Here is a 24526-nt window from a genome sequence, read left to right as displayed (position 1 = left end):
GGTGTGGGGGCAGGCTGGCCAGAGGCTCCCTTGGCATTCGGGAAAGGAGGGCCCTTCCTGGGTGTTTAGCCAGCTGCAGGCTAGGAGACACCCCTTGCCAATCCCGTCACATGTAGACGGGGCCCAGCTAACCCCTGCAGCTGTTGGAGGGGGAGGAGGGAGACTGCTGCACCCCAGACCTCAATCCCACCCCCACTAGCAGCTGAGTGGGGGGGGCTGACACCATCTTAATTCCAAGCCCTCTGCCGTCGTTGGCACAATTCTCTCCCTGGCCTCCTTCCCCAGTCACAGCTCTCCTGCTCCAGGGTTGCCAATGCTGTCTTGATTTTAAGTAATTTATTATGAGTGATTGTATTCTGTTTTGTTGTGTTTTAGCACTGTTTTATTGATCGTTGTATTGAGTATATTTGTTATTCCTATTTCTGCTGGCCAACGGCCGTAATAAAATTGATGATGATGATATTAACAGCACTGTAGAAATCCACTAGTCTACTAGTCTGTGGCGAGTGGAAAATGATGCCTGACGAGTGAAGAGTCGTGATGAGCAATGTACTGGCATAACTAGACGAGTAAAACATTTTGTCTGGCTGATAAACTGAGCCAACATTTCTTCCCCCCTGAATACTAAAACTGACTAGACGAGGACACAGAGCACCCCCCGAAACACCCACACCAGGACTCCAGGATGCTTCCTCTATGATTTTATTAGATTTGTTTCCAATATGCCTGTATTGGAAGATTAGGAGACAAAAAGGCACAAACTCACATAAAAGAAAACAATGAGATCAGCTAATCAAGTCTACAAAGTGGATGCCATCAAAAGGAATAGCACGAGGAACCAATCAAAACGTCAGGGAATCCCGGCAAATAAAGGCGCCCAGGAAGGCAATCGCATGCTGGTAGTCGAGGGGCCCCTTCTCTCCACCCACTGGAGCTGCAGAGCCAGAAACCCGGAGAGGAGAAACCCCCCCCCGCCTGCTCCCCTCCCCCAGAAGCCAGCAGGTTTGGGGATTCTGGATGATGAAGCCATTCACGTCACCAAGCTCTCCGCCCCAGCTCGCCCAAAGAGGTCAACCGGGGCTGCAGCGGGTGGAGAGAAGGGTTCCCGTATAGGATGCCTTAACCGCAGCTCAAACGGGGGGCGGGGGGGGGGAACGACATTGGCTAAACTCAAACACAAAGTGCAGAACAAAAGACACACAGACGACTAGACGTTCTCCGCATTCTTCTTACCGCTAAGCAGGAAAGCTTGGCGTTTCCGTAAGAGCTCTCACTTCCCTACCACAATCTTTTCCATCCGCTTCTCCCCCCCCCCCTTCTCTCAAATGTCACCATCTGTTTCCATAGAGCCGTGGTGGGGGCGACCAGAAAAGCCTCTCAGAGACACAAAGCTTCAAGTCTGAGGAGTGATATGAGAACAGCCAAGAACACAGAAATGTGTTCTCCAGCACCGGAATCCTCTTACATTCCGTCACAATAAGATGCTCAGTGTTTTAATTCCCAATTTGCGGCATTTTGGACTAGAGGGAGATTAGCCAGGGGCCTCTTTGCCCTGAAGGGGAGGAACAGAGGAGGACCCGTCCCTGGTTCCCAAGGGGGATTTTCACACTCTCCAAGGCCAAGTAGGAATCCATGCTGGGTCCTACTGCAACTTGGTTCCCGCTCGGCAAATCTGCTAAACCTCCATTTCCCACACAGGTCTCCAAGGTCAGTGCCAGAGCCTATCTAGCGGTACAGGTTAAGGTTTATTGCACTTGGACGTCAATAAGGCAAAGAATGGGCAAAGAAAAGGAAAACAGGGATCAACAGCCTCAGAGGCACCTTCCCCCTCCCAAGCAAAGCTGCCAGCCTGTGTCCAGCGCTCAGGGTGCGTCTTCCGCATTCCGCCCCTCCAAATTTGCAGTGGAAGCCAAGGAATTGGCAGAGGCAAGGGCCTTGGAGATGCGGCATGCTTCGGAGGGGAAGGTGGGAGGCCTGGTAGCCGATGCTGCACAGCAAAGGGCCACAGCCAGCAGGGCCCCAGTTGAATTTCTGTGGATACCTCCTGAATCAAGCCAGAAATCCTGGTTCACTTCCAACTTGTCCTTCTGATTGTCTGAAGCAGCCACCTCGAGCAGGGGAAGCCGGGGCTTTAGAACTGCTTCAACGGTCGGGCTAATTCCTTCCACCGCCGAAACTCCAGGGCCCGACGCATGACCTTTTGACAGCCTCTAAATGAACCCCAAAAGGCAGACAAACCTCTCCACAAAAGCCCCTTATTGCTTTGAAGCAGCACAACGCCTCACGCAAGCACCTGAGCACGGCGGAGAGGGGAACTGAATTCTGCTTGCACAACTTCCAGGCAGTCGGATCAAAAGACCGTCCAGCTGATCGGCCGTAGGAAAAGGACAAGACAGCCTCCCTGGAGTGTGAGGTTGAATGGGGATCAATACACTCACCTCAACACACACACAATCCCAAAGCAGCAACAGTGATTCAGAGCGCCCAGGGCCCCAAAACTACCTTAAAAGGGTGGTGGTGGGGGATCAAGCAGCAAGAAGTGGGGCGAGCAACAGAGGCCTCCCCACGTGCTCTTAAGAGCGGTGTAATAACAGCAACACCTGCTCCCGGGTGACAGAAGCCCGGAGAGTCATTCGGGACGCCACAAACAGCATTCACCGGACTAATACTGAGTTCCCCTCTCCGCGAATGGACAAAGGAAGATGAAGAGCTGGCGAGAAACCAAGGCAGCAGTTTATCCCAGTATTGAAAAAGAGAGGGGGGCGGGAAGAAAGAGATATATACACAGAGAGGAATCTAAATCACCACATCACAAGACTAGGTAGCCAAACCGCCACTTGAAAATCAAAGAGGGCCACGTGGGAGGCGGCCTGAACACTCTCCCTGCGGGCGGCTCGGAGACGCGGCCGTCTCGAGGGAGCCACCTCGTTCACATGTGCCAAGGCCGGAGTGCTCAGGACTGGAGGACTGGATTTGCTCACGAGATTAAAAGGGGCAACTAGAGTTAGCTACGGGAGAGTGCAAGTCGCCGGCTGGCTGGCGAGAGGAGGGCTCGATCCAGAGATGGTCCGTTGGTCAAGAGGGTGGAGTTCCTGGGCCTTCCTGCTGGCTGGTTTGTGAACTGGGGTGGGGGGGGAGGGAGAGAGAGAGAGAGAGAGAGAGAGAGAGAGAGAGCGCCACACATGCCGGTTACATGGGCAAGTTGAAAGGGGGCAGGGCAAAGGCTGATTTCTTTTTGCTGTGAACTCCTAAACACTTTGGCGATCATCAAGGTAGCCACACGTGCTGTCTCGGGCATTAGATATTGAGCCCCAAAGCCTTCCTCGCACTGCCAGGAAACCGACTTTCAAGGGCCTGGGGAGCAATGCCAAGGGCAACGGAATCAGGCCCGTTGCCACTGCTTCCGTGACTGTAGCCCTAAGCCAATTGCCAGGGGAATATTCTTCACTGGCAAGAGAACATCTCCTACTACAAAGGCCACACTTTTTACAAAATCCTGAAATATTCGAGTGCCTGAAACACGCAAAAATTCATTGGTAATGGACTCCGAATTTTTGGACGTTGCTTCCCCAGAGGCAAGCGCATCGCCTCCCCCCCGCCCCCCAGTCTTGGACGAGGAATCCTACACTCGCGGCGCCCCTCCCCCCCACGCCCCAGGTACATACCGTGCACAACAAGGAATCCACGCTAGTCGTCCGCAGCTGATGTTCCTTTCAAGGGATCTTTTTCTCTCATCTGCAGCGGGGGGGGGAGGGGGGAGGGGTCTTTAGTTTCCTGCACAATCCGGACAGGGCGCCCTGCTGCCAGCTGGGCCAGGAAGGTGCCATCTACCGAGCCAGAACCTTGGGCCGGCTAGCTCCGGACTGTCTACACTGACTGGCAGCAGGCGTGTTTCCCAGACTTTCTTGGAGAAGCTGCCCAGGAGGGAAGCATCCCCTGAGGGCAATCCTTTACAGCGGGCACAAGCAGTCACCCATCCAAATGCAACCCAGGACGGACCCTGCTTTGCAAAGGGGACAATTTGTGCTTGCTTCCTCAAGGCCAGCTTTCCTCCCCGAGCTTGGGTCCCCAGTTGCAGTTGGACTACAACTCCCATCCTCCCCTGTCTTCAGTCACGGTGGCTGGGGATGATGGGAGCTGTAGTCCACCCGTCACCTGGGGACCCAGTGCCCATCCTCCCTGGGCATTCAGCCACCGTGGCTGGGGGTGATGTGGGTCGTCATCTGACAGCATCCGAGGCGCTACGTTTGGGAGCTCCTGGTCGAGGCGGATGAGCAGGTGTGGGGGAAACCTCCAAGGAAGGGGCACCCCAGAGCCACCCCACCTTCTCCAGCCTGCCCCTCTCAAGCCCCACCATGCCGAGGGGGCGCCAGTTTCCACCGCCCCGAGCACCCACCTCATCCAGCTGCCTCTTGGTCTCATCCTCCATCCTGCGGATGTCCTCCATTGTCAGGTCCACCCACCTATCGAGCCAGCAGAAGAGCTGCCGGTGGAAATTCGTAAAAAGCCGCCTCTCTTGCTACAAGAGGAAGACAGACAGACAGAGCGAGCTCAGGAGTCTGGAGTGAGGACTTTTCCCACCCGACTTGCTCTTACATTTTGCGGGGGGAGAGCAACTGGCCCTCTCCAGCCCAGCGGCTGTTGCTGGCCTCTGCCTTGTGTCCTTTCTGCGAGTGCGACCCCTTTGGGATGGGGAATAAGTGGCGATCCTCGTACATTTCGCGGGGAGAGAGCAACCCCAACCCCAGCACAGCATCCCTCCTGGTGGCTCTTTTTAGACAGTAAGCCCTTTGGGGACACGGGACTATTTCCTCATTCCTTTCGCTCAGGAAACCGGCCGAGTTCGCGAACCGAGCTGGCCAGGTAAATGACTATGTTTGGTCCCTTTTAGCTTAGAAAGAAGGTGGGTAAAGGAGGGAACACAAGAGAAGTATATAGAATTCTGCACAACGTGGACAGAGCAGGGAGAGAGAAGCTTGTCTCCCCGTCTCATAATCTTAGAACCCGGGGCCATCTGTGGAGGCGAAATGCTGGGCGATTCAGGACAGCCGAAGGGAAGCACTTGGACGGGACCCAACGTGCAAGTTGAAGCGGCGGATGTTGCTCCCACCAGAGGTGGCGATGGCCAGAGATGGTTTTATAGGGGAGTGAGACAGATCCGCGGAGGATTTCGGTGAGGATCAGAGGGGGCATGCCTCCGAATGCCAGGTGCGAGGGAACGCCAAGGGGCAGGAGCACTGCCCTCCTTGTGGGCTTCCCAGCTGGCCACTGCGTGGGGCCGGATGCTGGGCTGGAGGGGCCCTGGGGCCTGATCCAGCAGGGCCCACACGCCTCTCCACTCACCTTCTGTATAAAGTTCTCCACTTTGTTCTGCAGGCCCCACCACTTGAATTTGACTGTGACGAGCTTGTAAGCGCACATGTACGGACAGTCCGCTTGCTTGCCTAGCTCCTTCTGCAGAGAGAGGGGGGGGCACCCTTCAGAAGAGAACCTTGTATTTACTCTACGCATAAACCGCCGGGTATAAAAGGTCTCCAACGCTAACCCTAACAACATGCATGCATGCATTCAACGCGGACTACATGAGCTGCCCTATCCCCTGCCCTCGCTTTTGCTCCCCCCACGCGCAATTCACGGTTCCACCCTGTCCCCAGCCTCCAATGGCAGGGACAGTGTCTCCAGTGCTCCGCAGAGGTGATGAGCACCAGCTGCGAGCCAGCAAGTCCCCCGCTCAAATCCCGGCTCACTGGGCAGCCTTAAGGCAAAGCAGGCTGCTCTCACAAAAGGGGGATGCTGGCCCACCATGCAGGGCTGTTGTTAAGCACAGTGAGATGGGCAGCCACACATCTGGGGTGTGTCGTGAGGGAAGGAGCATTTAGGGTGTGCTTTGAGCCCTGAGTGTGGATGTGGGTTCTCCATACAGCGCCTGGCACACTAGCCGAAAGAGTCGGGGCGGGGTTGCTATATACTGTATTTACTCCAATAGATGACTCCGGATGTAAGACGAACCCCCTTCAATGTTAAACACAAGTTATACCTGGACTTAGCTGAAAGGAAATGGACTCTGATTTAAGACAACCCTCCAATATTCAAGAACTGCCTGGGGGAGACTCGCTTTGGTAAAAGCAAATCCTAGACAGTATAAACCCATAGAGAGAGAGAGAGAGTTTTGGAAAGCAGAACAGGAACAGCAGCAAGGGCACGGACCGCACCTTCCAGTTGGGGCCCAGAGGGCCACGGCCTGTCTTGCTGGATTTGAATTTCGCTGGGTCTTCCTCTAGCTTGTAATCCTGCAGCAGACAAGTCAGGAAGGGGGGTTACAAGAAGCCCGTTTCTTCCAAGACCCCCACATCAGCAGCCATGCTGGTAAAAGCCAGCCTGGCAGCAGCAAGCAGGAACTGTCCATTTTGCTAAGCAGGGCCTGCCCTGGTTTGCATTTGGATGGGAGACCCCCCCTTAAGAGAGCTGGAAGATAGGCCCCTGAGTGGATGGGGCTGTAGTTCAGCGGAAGAGCATCTGCTTTGCATGCAGAAGGTTCACTCCCTGGTAGCATCTCCAGGTAGGGCTGGGAGAGACTCCTGCCTGGAACCTTGGAGTGCCATTGCCAGTCAGTGTACACAATCCTGAGCTGGATGGACCAAGGGCCTGACTCAGTAGGAGGCCGCTTCCTATGCTCCCGAGATGCAGCGAAGGCAGCCAAGTTCTCTCCCCAGAAGTCTCCTAAATGCCTTAGGGCTTTCCAGACAAAGAAAAGCCCTCATTCAGGACCTGTTTCTCTCCTTCCACCAGGATGTCTACAGCCATGCTGCTCCCTGTGCACTGGCTCTGCAGATATTGTTATCTATCTATCATATTTTTCTACCGCCTGATAGGTACATCTCTAGGTGGTAGACTACAACTCCCATCATCCCTAGCCACAACGGTCTTTGGGGAAGACGGGAGTTGTAGTCCAGCCAACACCCCTCTGCCACTTGCAAGCCCTGAAAGGAGAATAAAGACCCTGGATGGAGTTTCAGAAGCCTGCACGGAGAAAAAGCAAGAATTACATCTCCTAGAACTGACATGCGGATACAAGTCTGGGCGGTGGTTTGCCGGGTTTTAAACTGGGACAAAGGAAGCCCTCTTCCGAGTCTTCATCTGCAAGTGACCCTGCTGCAAAGGCTCAGGGAGAAGCATCAAGAGTCGCAGTCGGCCAGCAGGATGATCTGCTATTTGTGGCAGCGCCCAGGGCTCACTTCTTCCAAACGGAAACGGCGCTGACAGAGGACACGGCTTCTTCCCACCCAGCAGAGCACTCTCCTCCTCCAAACCCGAACAAAGGACGCTGCCTTTTACTGAGTTAGGCCCTTGGGCCGTCTAGCTCAGGGTCGCCAGCTCTGACTGGCAGCAGCTCTCCCAGGCAGGAGTCTCTCCCAGCCTTGCCTGGAGATGCTGCCAGGGATTGAACCCGGGGCTGTCTGTGTGCCAAGCAGGTGCCCTGCCCCTGAGCTAAGGGGAATCTCTTACAGCAGGCAGCATTCACATGTAGGCAGTAACCCATCCAGCTGCACACCAGGGTGGACCCTGCTTAGCAAAAGGGACAGCTCATGCTCACAACCACTAGACCGACCCTCCACCTGCGGAGAAGCCCTTCTCCCCAGCACCCGCCAGGCACATCGCTCTCCTGCTCCTGCCGTACCTTCGTCAGAACCTGGCTCCGGTCGGCAATGTCGATATAGACGGCTTCCACATTCTTCCATTCATTCGGGTCCAGCTTGTGGACCTGTAGGAGGGACAGATTTTGCTGTGTGTCTGGACATCCCACCAGAGCCTGCAGGTAGGGCAAGAACTGGGAGAGGTGCAGACGAGGGCAAGCCAGAAGACCCAGGGCCTGGAGCATTCAGCCATGAGACTTGCTGGGTGACTCTGGGCCAGTCACTTCTCTCTCCGCCTAACCTACCTCACAGGGTTGTTGTGAGGAGACACTTAAGCATGTAGTACACTGCTCTGGGCTCCTTGGAGGAGGAGGAGCAGGAGCAGATTTGTCCTCCGTTGCTCCGGAGAGCAGCACTCGAACCCGTGGGCGGAAATTGCAAGAGAAGCAGATTCAGGCTAGACATTAGGAGGTACTTCCTAACTTTAAAGAGCTGTTCCAGAGTGGAGGAGCCTGCCTCGCGCAGCGGTGGGCTCCCCTTCACAGAAGGATGTGTTTCTTTCAAATATTTCTAGACCGCCCAAAACGTGCGTCTCTTTTCAGGCAGGGGCTGGAGGGCCACCTGACAGGGAGGCTGCAGCTGATATCTGCGTTCAACGTGGGGGTTGGACTAGAGGACCTTTGGAGGTCCCTTCCAGCGCTAACATTCCGGATTCTGAGTGGCACCTCGCCCCAACTCGAGATGTGGGAACCTGGGAGGGGCGGGGAGGAGGAAACTCCGTTCTTCTTTTTCTTCCCCAGGGATAAGAGAGGTCTCCCCACTCCGTTTTTCCCTGGGCCATCACATCTCTAGCCACAACTGGGATCGAGGGGAGGGGGGAGAACATTAGAGGAAAGGATAGCAGGCAAGACAGACTTAAACTACTGATAATCTGAAAGCCGGCAGCAATGAGCCGGCCACATTTCCTCCCCAAGTGGCCCTTCGTGTCTGCAGAGGGAGTCGGCCCAGCGCGGGCCTCAGGAGAAGCCACGGCCTTCTGCTGCAGAAGCCGCTTCCGGGCAACCGGGCCCAGCGGCCTCTTCCCGGGGCCCGCCTCCCAGCCCAAGATCCAGGCGCACTTACGTTCTCCTGCATGCCAAGGTCCGCCTTGTGCCAGGTTTCAATCTTTATCAAGAAGTCGTCTTTCATGTACTCATTCTGCCGGGAGAGAGAGAGAGAGAGAGAGAGAGAGAGAGAGAGAGAGAGAGAGAGAGAGAGAGAGAGAGAGAGAGAGAGATGGCTTGAGGTTTTGCTCACGGCATCCTTTGCTACCCGACTCACGCTGCTGCCACACTCTCAGGGTTTAGACGGGGACCTCCTCAGGACACAGAAAGAGAGGCCATCCTGAGCCAGACCCTTGGTCCACCCAGCTCACGACGGGCTGCACCGACTGGCAGCAGCTCTCCCAGGTTACAGGCAGGGGGTCTTTCCCAAGCTTCTCTGGAGATGCCGCCGCCGCCGGGGATGGAACCAGGGACCTCCTGCGCGCAAAACAGAGGCTCTCCCACGGAGCCGCACTCCTTCCTTCGAATGTGTGCAGAAAGCTGCCTGATACGGAGTAAAGTCCATTGCTCTCTCCAGCGCAGGACTGTCTACACTGACTGGCAGCAGCTCTCCAGGGTTTCCCGCGGGGCCCTTTCCCAGTCCAACCGGGAGATGCTGCCAGGGATTGAACCTGGGCCCTTGGGTGAGCAAAGGAGGCACTCCCCCACTGAGCCGCAGAGGCTCCCCGGCCGGAAACCAAGGTACAGTCGGCCATACCTCGCCGCTGCCAGTCAGTGTGGACAACGGGCCTGCCTCGCCAGGAGGCCGCTTTCTCCGCTCCTAAGAACAGGGACTCCGAAGCTGTACTTACCGTAATAACTGCTCCAGCCGGGGAGGATCAGCACATAGAGAGAGAGAGAGAGAGAGAGACCGCTTTCGTTAAGTGAGCAAAGCAAAGCAGGGATTCCCCCCACCCCACCCGCCAAGGATGGCCGCAGCAAGGGGGCGCCTGCACGCCCGGGAGAGTGCTTCCGCACCCCCAGACACAGCTGCGTGGAAGGGCAAGGTGTTGCCGGCGGAGGAAGGCGAGAGCCTCCGTGGCCTCAGACGGGCCCCCACAGCAGACGAAGACGACGGAGATGGACACCCCACTTGTCCCAACCCAAGTCCGCAGAGCGGTCCACAACGCCACACATACACAACACAAGAGGGCTCCCTGTCCCCAGAGGGCTCACAGTCTCCAAGAGAAAGCAGAGAGAGAGACACCAGCCACAGCCACGGGCGGAGGCCGGCTCCATTTGGGGCCCCCGCCCCAGGGCTGGTTTGGGACTACCACTCCCATAATCCCCAGCAGCCACAGTGGCCAACGGCCAGGGATCATGGAGACTGCAGGCCAACAGCTGCAGGAGGAACCGACGCCGAGCAGCCCTGCACTGGAGGGACAGTGTGCTGGGGGTGGAGAGGGCCAGTTGCTCGGCCCCTGCTCCATACAGGGAACCGCCACTCTGAAAAGGGGCAAGGCACGAGCAGGGGCTGAGATGTGACCAGGAAGGAGGCGGACACCCACACGCCGTCCGCGGGGGGCGCTGCCTGGAGCACGAGCCCCCGAAGCCGCCCCCGACGTCCCGCCCGGCGCTGGCGTGGCCTCCCCACAGAGAAGGGAAGACAGACAGTGCGGGGTCACATGCCTCGGGTTCGGGCCGGCCTTCGGTCTGCTCCGGGATGAGACGCCAGGGCACCTGCAGGGCCGAGCTGATCCCCCCCAAGGGCCAGCGTGGAATACAGAAGAGCAGGGAAACCACGAGCGCCGGGGAGGGCAGCTGACTTTGGGTCCCTCCGCCCAGCCGAGCCCTCCCCGGCCACGGCCACCCTTCCCGAGGGAACCCGAGCCGGCGCCCTCACTCGGCGGCCCGCTGCCAGTAACCAGATCGCTTCCCCACAGCGGGGCTCAATGATTCATGAGCCGAGCGGGGGCAGATCTTGTGACAGCCCCCCCCCTCCCCAGGGCCCGCCGTGGTTTCCATTCGAAAAACAAAGCCCTGGGCAGGCGGGCGGGCAGGGGAGGGAGCCCCGCTGCAAAGTGTCAGGTCGGGTGGCGGGCAGCGTGGGAGTCACTCCGCCTTTGCAGGCAAGACGCCCACGGGTTTGCACTCCCTCGAAGTTTCCATGGAGAAATACGGGGAAATTTGTGCCGTGGCAATCAAGGGGGAGGGAGGGAGGAGATCTCCGCTCACCGCAGAGGCCACGCAAGCCTTGCCCAGCGAACGGAGCCAAGCGGTGCTTCTCGTCTAGTTCGCAACCTGCGTGGCTGTGGGCCTGGCCGGGTCGCTCGGGCCCGGCGCTCCCGGCCCCTTCCAGCCCAGCGGCTACTTGCTGGGGTCTCCCCCGGGTCTCTTAACAAGCCCTCTGGGGACAGGGAGCCGTCCGAGGGACGTCTCCGGAACCCACTTGGAGGACCGAAGGTGGAAAGCGGGATAGAAAGAGGTTCGCGTTGCAGAGCACGAAAGCACATTTAGAGTACTGGCCGTTGTTTGTGATGGAGAAAGCAGAAGCACGGGGTTAGGTCTGGACAAGGGTTGTGGGGGGAAGCTCAGGCTGGGACTGTGGGGGACCCCCACGGACAAACCACTCTTGCCCCTGACCCAGAGTGTCGCTGGGGTGCTCTTCCAGCACGAGCCATTCTCATCTTTCTCAAAAGGAAATCATCACTTGCACAACAGAGCAATCAGTCAGCAATACACTACCTCGGGTGCATTGTGCGCGCTCGCTCTCTTTATCTTTTTATTCAAGTGGGAAATCCTTGGGGGGGTCATTCAGCCTTTTTATGACTAGATTATCTGGATTTGTTTGCTTACTCTACGAGAGAGAGAGAAGAGCGCTGCGGAGGCAGATCAAGCACTATGCCTGCGAACGGAGCCAAGAGGCACCTTTCAAAAGTGACGATTCTCTTCCTTGAGCAGGGGGAGAGCAACTGGCCCTGTCCAGCCCCGGCACAGCAGCCCTCCAGTGACTGCTGCTGAGATCTATCTTCTGTTTCTTTTTAGACCATGAGCCCTCTAGGGACAGGGAATGGCCTTGTTAATTTTTTGATGTAATTTTTTGGGGTTGAAAAGGGGTCTATAAATATAAACGCCCCCTCCTAACGGAGCAAAGCAGGGCCTTTTAAGGTGGTGAGTTTCTGACACTTAGCAGGGGGAGAGCAACCGGCCCTCTCCGGCCCCAGCACAGCATCCCTCTCTAGTGGCTGCTGCTGGTGCCTATTTATTATTCATTCATTCATTCATTCATGCATTCGATTTCTCTACCGCCCTTCCAGAAATGGCTCAGGGCAGTTTACACAGAGAAATAACAAACAAATAAGAGGGCTCCCTGTCCCCAAAGGGCTCACAGTCTAAAAAAGAAACACAAGACAGACACCAGCAACGGCCACTAGAAGGAGGCTGTGCTGGGGATGGATAGAGCCAGTTGCTCTCCCCCTGCTCAACACAAGAGAATCACGACGTTTCAAAGGTGCCTAGCTAGCTATAGCCCTGTGGGGTAAACTGAGGCCCAACGGTCAGGAAACCACGAGGTTTCCCCAGAACAGAACCCGCGCGGTTGGTGAGGGAGGACTGTATAAAAATGAAAACTGTCGCAACGCAGTTAACTCGTGCGGGGTTCTCAGCTGTTGGACGACAACTCCCATCGTGGGCACCCGCAATGGCCATTGTGGCAGGGGGCAATGGGAGAGTCAGCCCAATATTCATTTAAAATATTCATCTCCCCCCTCCAGCACTGAACTGCTTAGGGTGGCTAGCCACAGAAAAAGGAAAGACCAAGCAGTATGAAATTAATAGAAGATCAACTGCAGACTTAATAAATACTGGGTTTTAAGGAATGAAGAAACCACCAGATATGCAGGCTGCCATAAAATACATTTAAAAGCCTCTTTAAACAGATGGGCTTTGAGATTTATTTATTTTTTTAAGCCCCGAGGGAAGGAGCAGGCCGAAGCTCTTCTGGGAGGACGTTCGTAAGTCAAGGGGCCGCAACATCTGGCATAGTCCACCCCCACCTGGCCGGGGGTGATGGGATTCATAGTCCACCCCCACCTGGCCGGGGGTGATGGGAGTTGCAGTCCACCCCCACTTGGGGACCCCAGTCTGAGAACTCCCTGCCTTAAGAGAACCATCGCCTCGACTGATGCAACCAGGCAGAACGGCTGCCTTCACAGGGAAATGCCACCGACCGGGAGCGCCGGCAGGCTCCAGACAGAAAGTGAAACCGGCCCGCGTGGATTTGACTTCACCCAAGTCCAATCACATGCAGAAGGGGAAGACCCAGCTGGAGGAGAGGCCCCACGCCGGGCCGGGCGCGGCTGGGCGCTTCCAAGGGGACGTCAAGCCAGGCGCTGGCCACGGGTACTCACCGGTCCGGCAGTAAGGATAGGCGTTCCATGCTTTCTCGTGGATATTGAGGGCTCCCTCTGGGGCCAGCATTTTCACGAAGGGGGGGACCTTGCTGCAAGGAGGAGGAACAGGAGAGAGCGGTCCCATTTTGTCCCACCGGCACACCAAGAAAAGGCCAACCGGGGCAATCCTGCAGCTGTTGGCCAGTAACACACTCTTGGGCGTCCCCTTGCCCAAGGGCCTTCCCAAGCCCTGGGGCAGCTCGACCTTTCAGGAACACCGGGAAGCTGCTTCATACCGAGTCGGACCCTCGGTAGGTCTCGTTCAGTACTGCCGACACTGACTGGCAGCGGCTCACAGGCCGTCGCCCATCCTCACACAAACCAGGGCGGGCCCTGCTTAGCCAAGGGTCCCGCTCCCGCCCTGGGCGGCGAGGCCAGCTCCCCTCCCCTCCGGCCCGCCACATACCTCTGCAAGTGGTAGATCTTGTGGGTGTACTGCCCCCGCTCTCCGTCCCGTTCGTAGGGCTCGTTGACGAGGACCTCCACCCCTTCGCCTCCGCCCGTCTCGTTCTTGCTGGCTTCGGCCACCGAGTACAGCTGCCCCACTTGGTACTGAGGGGGAGGAGGCCAAGCGGGGCGTTAGCCGGGAGTCGGCAAGTCGGGGCGGGGGCTTTGTGGGATGCCTCTACGGCGGAGTGTGCTGTCATTCCCCCAGCGAGGCTCGTTTTGGCAGAAGGCCTTCAGGGTGAGAGCCATTCCCACCGTGCTGACCACTGTACTGGGCTTTCGTCAGTGCTGGGGTGGGGGGAGAGACCCTTGAAGAGAGACGGAGCCCTCTCCGAAGAGCTCCAGGAGGAAAGCAGAGGGAAGGGCCGCTCTTCCCAGCATCCCATGGGGGCCTGCCAAGATGGCGCAGGGACCCATGAGGGCTCTGTCTCCCTTCAAGGAGCCACCCGGCGCTGGACCGTGGGAACGCCCGCCTGCCTTCCGCACGGCACCAGGGCCAGGGTGCCGCGTCTTCAGCTCTGGCCGGAGCGCCACCCGGGGCCTGAGGGACAAGCGGTCAGGTGGCCATCCTCGGGGCTGAGAACTCCCTGCCGGAAGAGAGCCATCGCCTTGATGGATACCAACGGGCTGATGGATGGAACCGTGCGACTTTCCAAGACAGGGCTGGGAGAGACTCCTGCCTGCAACCGGGGAGAAGCCGCTGCCGGTGGGGGCAGACAATCCCGAGCTAGGGTCTGATTCAGTACAAGGCCACTTCCTAGCTCCCTGTGTAATCTGTCTGCACGCACAGGATGGGAGAAACCCAAAGGTGTGGGCTTGGAAAGGTTTCCACTCCTCGTTTTGCCAAGGGAAAGTATGGCTCCCTCAACGTCTTGCCACAGAACGCTTCCCATCCCTTTCAGGAGAACATGGAAGCCACGCTAAGCGTCCCCCTTGTCGTTTCCCTCCTTGCCCAGTCAAGTTCGGCTGCTTGGAAAACTTCCATACACCGAGTGGGAAATTAATATGGTGGGGTTTCCTTACTAAATATCTAGGTCAAGCAACATGCCAAAATAGATCCCTATCTATTCAGGGCGCCTGGAAAAATCTGCAGCCTCACCTTTTCGGAGATAAAATCAAGGCAACTTTTATGCAAATGCAAAGATTTGCATGGAAGTTTCCCTCCGGGAATTTTTCCAATTCAGAGTTTCCCAGTAAACCCACATCTCTGGGGCAGACTATTGCTAGGGCCCTGAAGAACTGCTGTCACCCTAGACGGAGGCGTGTGTGTGTGTGTGTGTGTGTGTGTGTGTGTGTGTGTGTCTGGAGGCCGATGCCACCGGAGACCAAATATGATGCAAGGGACATGATCCAACGTATCCTCTCTTGCCGTACAACTTGCCTCCGACTGTAGGATAAAGGGGCTGGTTGGAATAATGGTAGAAAATACCAGCCGGGGTGGTCAGGACCATTTTCTGGGCCGGGCCGGGGAGGTTAATGAAAGCTCATGGTGATCCACACCCCTGGAGACGGACGAGAGGCGTCAGCATTGCACAACTTTGCGCTTCCAGGGTGTGCTCACACTTTCCTTGTCCTATTGGGTCTGCAGCGGCCACATGTCCAATGGGGCTTTAATCGCTTTAAGACGTTCTAAACACACTACAAAACTTGACCGATGTGGCCAGAGGACTGCAAATTCACATGGGCAGGCACGCCCTCGAAAGAGGACTCCAGGGAGAGAGGGCAACCCCGTGTCCATTGCGGCCCGGACCCGACCCCAAGCCTGTCCTCCGTGCAAAACCGGCTGCATTTTGACCCGAGTTGTTTGGGGACAGGGACGGAGCAGGGGTGAGGGCGCAGAGGCAGAGGTCGGTGCATCCCAGCGGTGGCCTCCTTCCCATCTCTAGCGGGCGGGCGGTGCAAGAACGCAGGATGAGCATTTGCTCCGCAAGATGGCACCAAATCTGTGGAGGACTAAGAGGAAATGACCCAAAGAGCCCCTCCACGGCAAGCAAGCAACCGGCCCAACACCGAGCAGCTGCCGGGCCCCAGAACTCTCCTCTCCCCATGAGCGAGGAAAGGTGATCTCGTTTCTGAAGGACGCTGCCAGCTCAGCAAGCCTCGCCTCCGGCGGGCAGAGAGCTGGTCTCCTGCAATCCAGCCCAAGCCTCACAGCAGCGTGAGCAGAAAGCGTCCTCCTGGGGCTCCGTTTCCCCATCCAAGAGTCGCCCCTTGCACAAACGCACGGCTTCCCAACGTTAATGAGTCCCGGAACCGATACCGAACCGGTCCAACTGGGCAGCTTCAACACTGGAATTAACTTCCCCCCCACCCAAGCAACCCTCCCTAGGAAACACATCGAGAAATATCAACGGAGGACTCTTTGGGCCTGCTAGAAGTAGCCGATTAACTTTCAGCATCTTCATTTTTCCCCGCTCTCTTTTAAAATTTAAATACTGCAAGGAAGTGTGGAAGAAAGAGGTCTCAAAAGGTCCTCGTTTCAAGAAGGGTTGTTGGGGAAAGTCCACCGGTCTCCATTCCCAGAGGAATATTCACGGATCACTTAAGTCTGGACGTGAGAGTAGCCCGTCTCAGAACTGTGAAATGCCCGTGTGTGTGTGTGGACACACACTCGAGACACAAATCCAAGTGTGAGCGTTTGGCCACGGCAGGCTCACAGCCACACTAACTTATTCATGAGGAGTTACTGTAAATAAGTTATTAAAATTAGTGGGGTACGTTTCCTGGTCTCATTACCTTCAGTGGGAGGACTCCGGGCACATTTTCTTCTCTCTCTCTTTCACTCACCGCACCTCACCTGGGGGGCCTCCGAGTTGGAGGTGTGCCACAGAAGGGGGCACCTTCGTGTTTTTAAAAAGTTTGGGAAAGTCCTGCAATAAGTCACAGGACGCCCGAAGCGCACTCTGGATGGACTCCTTCCCGGGGGACACTCTGGATGTCCCCCTCTCCTGCTGCTGCTCCCCTGTAACTGGGACTCGGAGACATCCTGCCCCTTAAGCTGGAGGTAGCCTCTAGCCACCAGACTAGTAGCCACGGATAAACTGGCGCTCCATGAAGCTGTCTAAGCCCTGCTTAACGCCATCCAAGCTGGTGGCCGTCGCCACATCCCGTGGCAGAGAGTTCCACAGATTAGTTCTGCGCCCTGTGTGAAAGAGTACAGCCTGAGCACCATGAGTGGGGGTGGGGGGGGACAAGGGCGTGCCTTGTCTCCCCCCCCCCACCCGGATTGAGCCAGTCCTGCTGAGCCCATTGGAGTTTATTTCTGCCCGATAAGGGGGTATAAGATGACAGCCTCCCCTGCGCCCCTCCCGAAAAAATCCTGCAAACAGCCATGCTGGGCACACGACAGCCTGTTAAGACGCCAAGGCTTCTCACCACTTGGCAACCAACTAAACCTGTGCTCCTTGCTAGTGCTCCCTGTAGCAGGGATGCCCAAAGGCCGAGGACTAGAACTCCCATCACCCCCCGCGGTGGCTGTGGATCATGGGCGTGGCAGTTCACGGGGCCTCCCTGGTAGGGGGAATGCTGCTGCTCACCCAGGGCGGCCCCGGAGCCAAAGGCCAGACGAACGCAGCAGAAAGGGAGAGTGCTGGGGAGACTTGAACGGCTTTGTCCAGCGCCGGGACGGGTCTCCTGGGGACACGGAGGCCTGTGTGGCCAAGAGGCAGCCGCTGTTCTCTCGCTCCGCACAACTTGGGAGTCCGAGCGCTAAGAGGATCAGGCGGCCGGGCTGCCATCTTCACCCCTTAAGCGCTCCTGTGATTTCTGATCCCCTAATCCCATTGGTACGGCCAAGCAGGCCCCGATAAGCCGCCGGGTTAAATAAGAGCAAAGCCGAAGGGAATCCTTGGGAGAAAGTGCCCGAGGGGGCAGGCGGATCTGCTCCCGGGGAGCAGGGGGGGGGGAACACGCAGCCCGGCTGACCTTTGGGGCCTGGCCTCGCGGCAGCAAGCAGGAGCTGTCCCCTGGGCTAAGCAGGGTCTGCCCTGGCTTGCATCTGAAGGGGAGGCCACATGTGTGAGCCCCTGGCTTCTGGAGACGGGCCGAGCCATTCAGCGGGAGGCAGAGAACCGGCAGCTGACTGGAAAGAGCCGGTGGGCAGAGCGGCAGCGGCACAGAGTGGGCAGGAACGGCAGCCCGTGCAGTCGCAGCAGCTGGGCGCCCACCCACACAGGCTGCTGCCAAGACCGAGAGCGACCGCAGGCGGGGGGGGGCCGCTGGAGATGCAAGCCGGAGAGGCCCCTCTGGGTATTGAGACTGGGGCGGGGGGGTGCCACCGCCACAGCCCCCCCCCCCCTTTCTGGCGATCGCGGATCCCGCAGGCCGGAGAGAAAAGGAGGGGGTGGGTTGCAGTGGCAGGAACGGCCTTGGGGGAGGGAGAGGAGACCTTGGCTTTTGCATCGGGGGAGCAGGGCAGGCGGGAGGCTGGCAGCCAACGCCCCCCCCCCTTCTGGAGGCATCGGGAGCGGAATCCGACCCGTGCCCCCTCTCGCTCAGTATTGCCTCTGGGGATGGGCACGCACAGGCAGCCAACCCCACCCGCCTCCTCGAGGGAAGCAGGAAACCACAGCACAGACGCCTCCAAACGTCCCTGCAAAGCGGGCAGAGAAGCACCTTTGCCAAACGGGATCTTCCCTTTTGCACGGGAGAAGCCACTGGCCCGATCCAGCCCCAGCACAACACCCCTGCAGTGGTGCGTTTTGGGACTGCGAGCCCTTCCGGGGGGGACGGGACAGGGAGCTGTCCTTTTCTGATCCTCTGCTTATGCAAACCGCTCTGAGAACACTTTTGTGGAAGACCAGACAACAAGTAATTGCAGCCACAAAAGAAGTGACTCATGTTTCTCTGCTGTCTGAAGCCACAAGCAAGTTAGCAGCATAGGAAGCTGCCTCATACTGAGTCAGACCCTTGGTCCAGCAAGCTCAGTCTTGTCTGCTCTGACTGGCAGCGGCTCTCCAAGGCTTCGGGCTCAGGGGTCTTTGCCAGCTCTGCCTGCAGATGCTGCTGCCAGAGATCACTTCTGCTCTACCAGTAAGCTACGGCCAAAGGGAATATTCTACAGCAGGCAACACTCGAATGCTGTCACCCATCCAAATGTAAGCTCAGGAGAGCCCTGCTTAGCAGAGGGGACAATTCACACTTGCTGCCCCCGAATTGTGGCCCCTAGAACGGGCTGGTGGCCATCACCACACCCTGTGGCAGAGAGTTCCATCAGCTAATTATGTGTTGGGCAAAAAAGCACTTCCGTTTGTCGGCCCTAGGTCCTAATCCGAATCCCACCCAGCTCTTTATGGATGGTTCTTTGCCTGGTCTCCCAGGAGCACCGTTTTAAATCCTGAGATTCTGCCACGCGGCCCGGCTTCGGCAGCGGCAGCAGATTCTTTGCCAGCTGAGTGCCGGGAGGAAAAGTAACCCCCTTGGAGAAAAACCCAGTGCTCCGACCTGACCTCGGGAGTGTCTGCCTTGCATGGAGAAGGCCCACGGATCACTCCCTGGTGGCCCAGCATCGCCTTCCAGCTCCCCCCCCCCCCAACCACATCGGATCTGGCGGACTCTTCCCTCCGAAAGCAGAAGCGAGAGGGTGGCTGCCGGCTGGGCTCAAGCCAGCTCCGTCTAAACAAACAAGGCGTCCCGAAAAGGAAGCAGGGAAGAGAAAGAGCGCAACTTACCTCCTCCACAGAGACAGGCAAAAGGACGCGGCTGCAAAAGAACAGAGCAAGAAAGGAAATTCACTCAGGCCCAGGAGTCAGGACCGGGTCAATCATCGGAATAGAGGAAGCGGCCGTATCCCGAGTCAGACGCTGGGTCCCTCGAGCTCCGGACCGTCTACCCAGACTGGCAGCGGCTTCTCCCAGGTGGCAGGCAGGGATGGCTCTCCGCGCTATCCGGGAGATGCTGCCAGGGAGGGGACTTGGGACCTCGAGGCTCTTCCCAGAGTGGCCCCATGATCCCCTACGGGGAACTTCTTACACACTTCTAGTCTCCCATTCACAGGCCACCAGGGCGGACCCTGCTTATCAGAGCAGCACCATTCCCCCCCCACCACCACCACCACCGGAGGGGCAGCCCGCCATCTCTGGGGCAATTCGTTCACGGATTCCCAAGACCCACAGCGTGCCCGTTCACGGCAGATGCTGGAGGAGCACTGGTAGCGGCGGCGGTGACCACACAGCAGTACTCGGCGCTTGGCAGGACACACAGAGATCCGCAGCCCAGAGCCAGGGGAACCGCAGTTGCAAGCGACGGACCCTTCCACCCAAGCCCCACAAACCCATGATGCTCAGTGTGTTCTAGGGGCAACCTGGCCCCTAGAAACTGAACTGTGGCCCCTGGCCTGCATTCGAGGCAAGGCAGCCTCCTAGCTTCCCATGACGGGATATTCAGAAGTCGAGCTCTTGATTCAAAGCTGGAGCCTCCCTGCAATGTCTTTCACGGAGTCCAGCAGTTCTGCCAAGAGCCCGTTTCCGGGCTCCGAACTCCCAAGAAAAATTTGTCCCGGCCTGCCTTTGACTATCAGACCCTCACTGCTCCATCCAGCTCAGGACTGTCTACTCTGACAGGCAGCGGCTTCCCCAGGGTTTCAGGCAGGAGTCTCTCCCAGTCCTACCTGGAGATGCTGCCAGGGAGGGAACTAGGACCATGCTAGCAGGCAGGTGATCTTCCCAGAGCGGCCCCATCTCCTATGGGGAATATCTTCCAGTGCTCACACGGGTAGTCTCCCATTCCAATGCAAACCAGGGTAAACCCTGCTTAGCATAGAGAACAATTCAAGCTTGCTACCACAAGCCCAGCTCAGCTCTCCCCATAGAAAATTTAACTGCGACACCTAGACTAGGATAGTCAAGGGTAGAGCAATTTTACAAAATATTTGTCCCAAAGGTTAAAAGTGTGCCATCAAGCCGATTCCAACTCCTGGCGCCCACAGAGCCCTGGGGTTGTCTTTGGTAGAATACAGGAGGCCTTGACCATTACCTCCTCCCGCACAGTACGAAACAATGCCTTTCAGCATCTTCCGATATCGCTGCTGCCCGATATAGCGCCAGCAGGGATTCGAACCGGCAACCTTCTGCTTGTGAGTCAAGCGTTTCCCCACTGCGCCACTTAAGATCCCAAGGAGTCCTGTTTATGCTCTAAGCAGGTTACTCGCAAAGGGGATGAAGAGAAAACTATCTAGCAGTTTTGTGCAAGCAGTTTGAAGTCGAATCGATTCGATTCGAGCAAAGGTTCTGCTCGTCCCTAAAGTAAGGTCTGGCTTCCCAAACAGATCCAGAGAGATGGTGTCAAGTGAGGCCTGTCGTCTCTTATGTCCCCAGGTTCACTTCTGAAACAACTGCACACACAGCCATGCACACCAAAGCCTGCATATGTGGACGGGCACCTGTGGGTGATGTTTGGACAGGGTTCGAATCACGTGGCACGGAAGGAAAACCCTCCTGCTGCACCACCTCCCTGAAAGCACACATCCCAACCCGGACCCAAAATGTGTCATGTACTCTCACAGCTGGTTCAGAAAACACAGGCATCAGAGACACCTCTATTCAGCCAGGCTTTTAAAAAACAACAACACTGTTTTAATTGTTTTAACATTGTTTTAAAATATTGTTGAAAACAATGTTAACTTGTTGTAATGTTTTAGCTTTTTCTGTAGCCTTTATTTTGTTTTGACTCATGTTTTCACTTGTCCTGTTGGTTTGTTTGCTTTGTTGTATGCCGCCCAGAGACATAAGTTTTGGGCGGTATAAAACTACGTTCAATAATAAATAAAGTAACATTTCATAAGTAGCAGCTCACGAGTGTCCGGGTGGCAGCTTCACAGAGGCAGCCACCCTGAGCGCACACAGAGTGCCAGACCACCAAGGAAAACCTGCCCCTTCTCTCTTCAACAATACATATTCATCTCTTTATGAAGAGGCCTTGACAAATTCTCTTCGGACCCAGGAGCCAGCTCAAAGATTTGGGAGCCAGACAATGGACACCCGGGAAAAATCACTGGCCTTCTACTCAGTCAGACCATTGTCTACACTGACTGGCAGCGGCCCTCCATGGGAGAGTTTGGTGCCCCTTTTCAGCACTTCAGAACACATCAGGGAGCATCTCTGGATCTGCCACCAGCCATCTATGCGTGGCTAATGCAGACAGCTCTGCCCTAGCCACACACAGAGCAGAGTCCATCATAAGCTGCGCCGTCAGTCCAAAGACCAGCACAGGCCGACGGGCTCAGCTCCGTTGAACAATGAGGACCGGCCGCATGGCGCGAGCGGATCTTATCTCCAAGTGGGCACGGTGCAAACCTGCCCTAAAAGGCACGATGAAGGTCAAGAGGAGGGCAAGCCACCCAGAGGTCTTTCACGGGCGCCCAGGAGCGGCTTCCCAGCAAGGAAAACAGAGACGGGGACAAAATCAATTCCTGCTTTGTTGTCTCAGGTCAGTGCCTGAAATACAGAAACCGGAGTCCAATGTAGGAGCCAGTGGCCGAATGGTCCGGGCCCAGCCCAGGGCAGGTGGAGAGAGCAGGCCCATCTCCCCAGCCCCGTGATGGGTCCCGGACAGACCGGGAGCCGGCTCTTGCGAAGAACGAGGCCCCAACGCCAGCCAGGCCAGAGGCGCCTTGGAAGCCGGAGGCGCACCCACGAGACAAGGCCGAGCTCCTAATAAGGAGCGGAATCTCTCCGGGTATACAGACCGGCACGTGCGTTTCCATGCAAAGGCACAAGAGAGGGCTCCGTCTCTGCAGCGGAGACGCAGCGGGCTGCCCAATAAAACAGCCACACACCCCCGCCAGGCCCAGGAAACTCCATCCTGGTCTGGGAGGAACTCCGGGCCACCCAAGGGCGGAGCGTCTGCTGGCCCGTCCAGGAAGGAGCGGGCCGGTCCAGCCGCCAGCCGGCCACCCCTTCTCCGCGCTTCCCAAACGTTGCTTTCAAGCCCCCCCTCCAGGAGAAGCCCGTCCCGGAACAGGATCAGGACGGACGGCCATAACAGAAGGGAACCCGCCCCCCCCACGGGCCTGTTTTCCATCTGGCCCCGGCGGGGGATTGGGCCCCAGTTTCACAAGGCCTGTTTCTGGCCAGGGAGGAGGAAACTTGGGAGCGGGCACAGTCCAGTCCCGTCAAGACCAAAGCCTCTTTGGGGCGCTCCCAGAGAGCTTTTAGGAGGATGATGGGGCTGCAAACGGGGGGGGGGGACGTCCCGGGGAATTCATGCCGAGCCTCTGTTTTAGGAGCAGCTATGGCCACACCAGCAGAGCCTCTGGGTGCCGCTCGTAAGGGGCCACCGTAGCAAAGCAGCTGCTTGGCAGGCAGAAGGTCTCAAGGTTCAGTCCTCGGCAGCGTCTCCGGGCAGGGCTGGAAAAAAAGGCTCCTGCCCGGAACCTCGACAAGCTGCTGCCGGTCCGAGTCGACAATCCGGAGCTGGACGGAGCAATGGTCTGACTCAGTAGGCAGCAGCTTCCGAGGCGATGGGGCCGTAGCTCATGCAGAAGGCCCCAGGTTCGACCCCTGGCAGGAAGGGCTGGGAAAGACCCATCTTAAACCCTGGAAAGCCCCCTGGCAGTCCAAGCAGACAAGACTGAGCTAGCCGGACGAAAGATTTGACTCCCCAGAGTTCAGGGTTTAGAGGAAGGACTAGGGCAGAGCAAAAGAGTCCCTGCTTGGCACACAGGCCCCGGGTCAGGTCCCTGGCAGCAGCATCTCCCAACAGGGCTGGGAAAGTCCCCTGCCTGGAAAAGCCTAGAGAGCTGCTGCCAGTCAATGTAGACGGACCCAAGACCTGGCTCGGTAGAGGAGCAGCTTCGCTTAGGGAATGCAAACCCACCACTTTGGAGACGGGCCGGGAGCTCAGTGGCGGAGCACCTGCAAGCCAAAGGTCCCAGGCCGTGGTCTCCGCAGCAGGGCTGTCCAGGCATTGTGGACTACAACTCCCATAATCCTCAGCCCAAGTCCACTGCTGTTGGAGATGCTGAGAGTTGTAGTCAGCACCTGGAAATCCCCATTGCAGCGAACACAGACCCTGGGTTCAAGCCCTGGCAGCACCAGGGAAAGGCCCCTACCGGGGACCCCAGAGAAGCACTGCCTGTCTGTGAGGACCCCACTGACCGAGGCCCGGAGTCCTGACTCAAGATAAGGCAGCTCCCTCTCTGGGGAACTCATTCGGCCCCCAGCAGCATCTCCAGGCAGGGCTGGGGGGGGAGCCCTGCCGGGAACCCTGGAGAAGAGCCGCTGCCAGTCCAAGCTGGAGAACCCCCCCCCCAACCTGGAACCCTATTGAGCCACTGCCAGTCCGAGCTGGAGAATCTACCTCTACCTGGAACCCCATTGAGCCGCTGCCAATCCGAGCTGGAGCCCCCCTCCCCACCTGGAACCCGGAGAAGAGCCGCTGCCAGTTCGAGCTGGAGAAATCCCTCCCCCCCCACACACACAGCTGCAGCCCCGGAGAAGAGGCGCTGCCCGTCCGAGCAGGCAGCCCTGCGGGAGCTGGAGCCAGGCTCCGACTGACTCAGGGGCAGGCAGCCTTCCCGGGGAACCCCTCACAGCCCGAGGGAGCTGCGGAGGCCCCGGCCCGGCCCAGGAGAACTGGTCTCCCTCCCGCAGGGGCCCCGGGGCTGCCCTGCAGGCGAAGCCGGGAGGCGGCGGCGGCTGCCCCGATGACCTTCACTCCTCCCCGGCAGCAGCAGCAGCCGCAGCCGCCCCGAGCCCACATCTCGCTGGCCCACTGGGGACCGGAGAGGGACTCTGGCTCTTGGGCGGCGATGAAGGGCACGGGGGACTCCCGGAGACATGACGATCTGCCCGCGGGACTCCCCGCGGCGGCGCCCACTCACTATTCCTTGATGAGCACCATAGCGATGGCGGCGGCGGCGCCTCTCGGTCTCCCCTCGGTGCCGGTCCGTCCTTGGCTGCCTCCCTGCGCCGGGCTCTCTCGTCTGGGCTGCCGGGAGGAGGCGGGCGCGGGGGACGGAGCGTTCCTCGGCAAC

At 57.8% G+C, this 24526-nt stretch overlaps 1 protein-coding gene across 1 annotated transcript; it reads right to left on the bottom strand.

Annotated features, from left to right (window-relative positions):
* Nucleotides 1-686: 686 nt before the first annotated feature.
* On the bottom strand, nucleotides 687-24526 carry PITPNA (phosphatidylinositol transfer protein alpha). The gene is made up of 12 exons (XM_053275413.1): nucleotides 24374-24526; nucleotides 19224-19254; nucleotides 13514-13659; nucleotides 13066-13157; nucleotides 9529-9536; nucleotides 8757-8831; nucleotides 7679-7762; nucleotides 6213-6290; nucleotides 5344-5454; nucleotides 4397-4519; nucleotides 3666-3735; nucleotides 687-3121 (listed from the first exon to the last, which is right to left on the bottom strand). The coding sequence occupies exons 1-11, from the start codon at nucleotides 24391-24393 to the stop codon at nucleotides 3688-3690; spliced, it is 816 nt and encodes a 271-aa protein (XP_053131388.1). The 5' UTR covers nucleotides 24394-24526; the 3' UTR covers nucleotides 687-3121; nucleotides 3666-3687.

The sequence above is a fragment of the Hemicordylus capensis genome, chromosome 12 (assembly GCF_027244095.1).
Source record: "Hemicordylus capensis ecotype Gifberg chromosome 12, rHemCap1.1.pri, whole genome shotgun sequence".
NCBI lineage: Eukaryota > Metazoa > Chordata > Lepidosauria > Squamata > Cordylidae > Hemicordylus > Hemicordylus capensis.
Note: the sequence above shows the minus strand (reverse complement) of the source record. Positions and strands in the feature narration are given on the sequence as shown.

What these genes read in the sequence shown, in the direction of transcription:
- PITPNA (XM_053275413.1), bottom strand. Translation starts at nt 24,393, where the DNA reads ATGGTGCTCATCAAGGAATA. An exon ending in AAGATCTACCACTTGCAGAG is followed by an intron (nt 13,158 to 13,513) that starts GTATGTGGCGGG and finishes TCCTCCTTGCAG; the next exon opens with CAAGGTCCCCCCCTTCGTGA. An exon ending in CTCTGGGCCCCAACTGGAAG is followed by an intron (nt 5,455 to 6,212) that starts GTGCGGTCCGTG and finishes CTCTCTCTGCAG; the next exon opens with AAGGAGCTAGGCAAGCAAGC.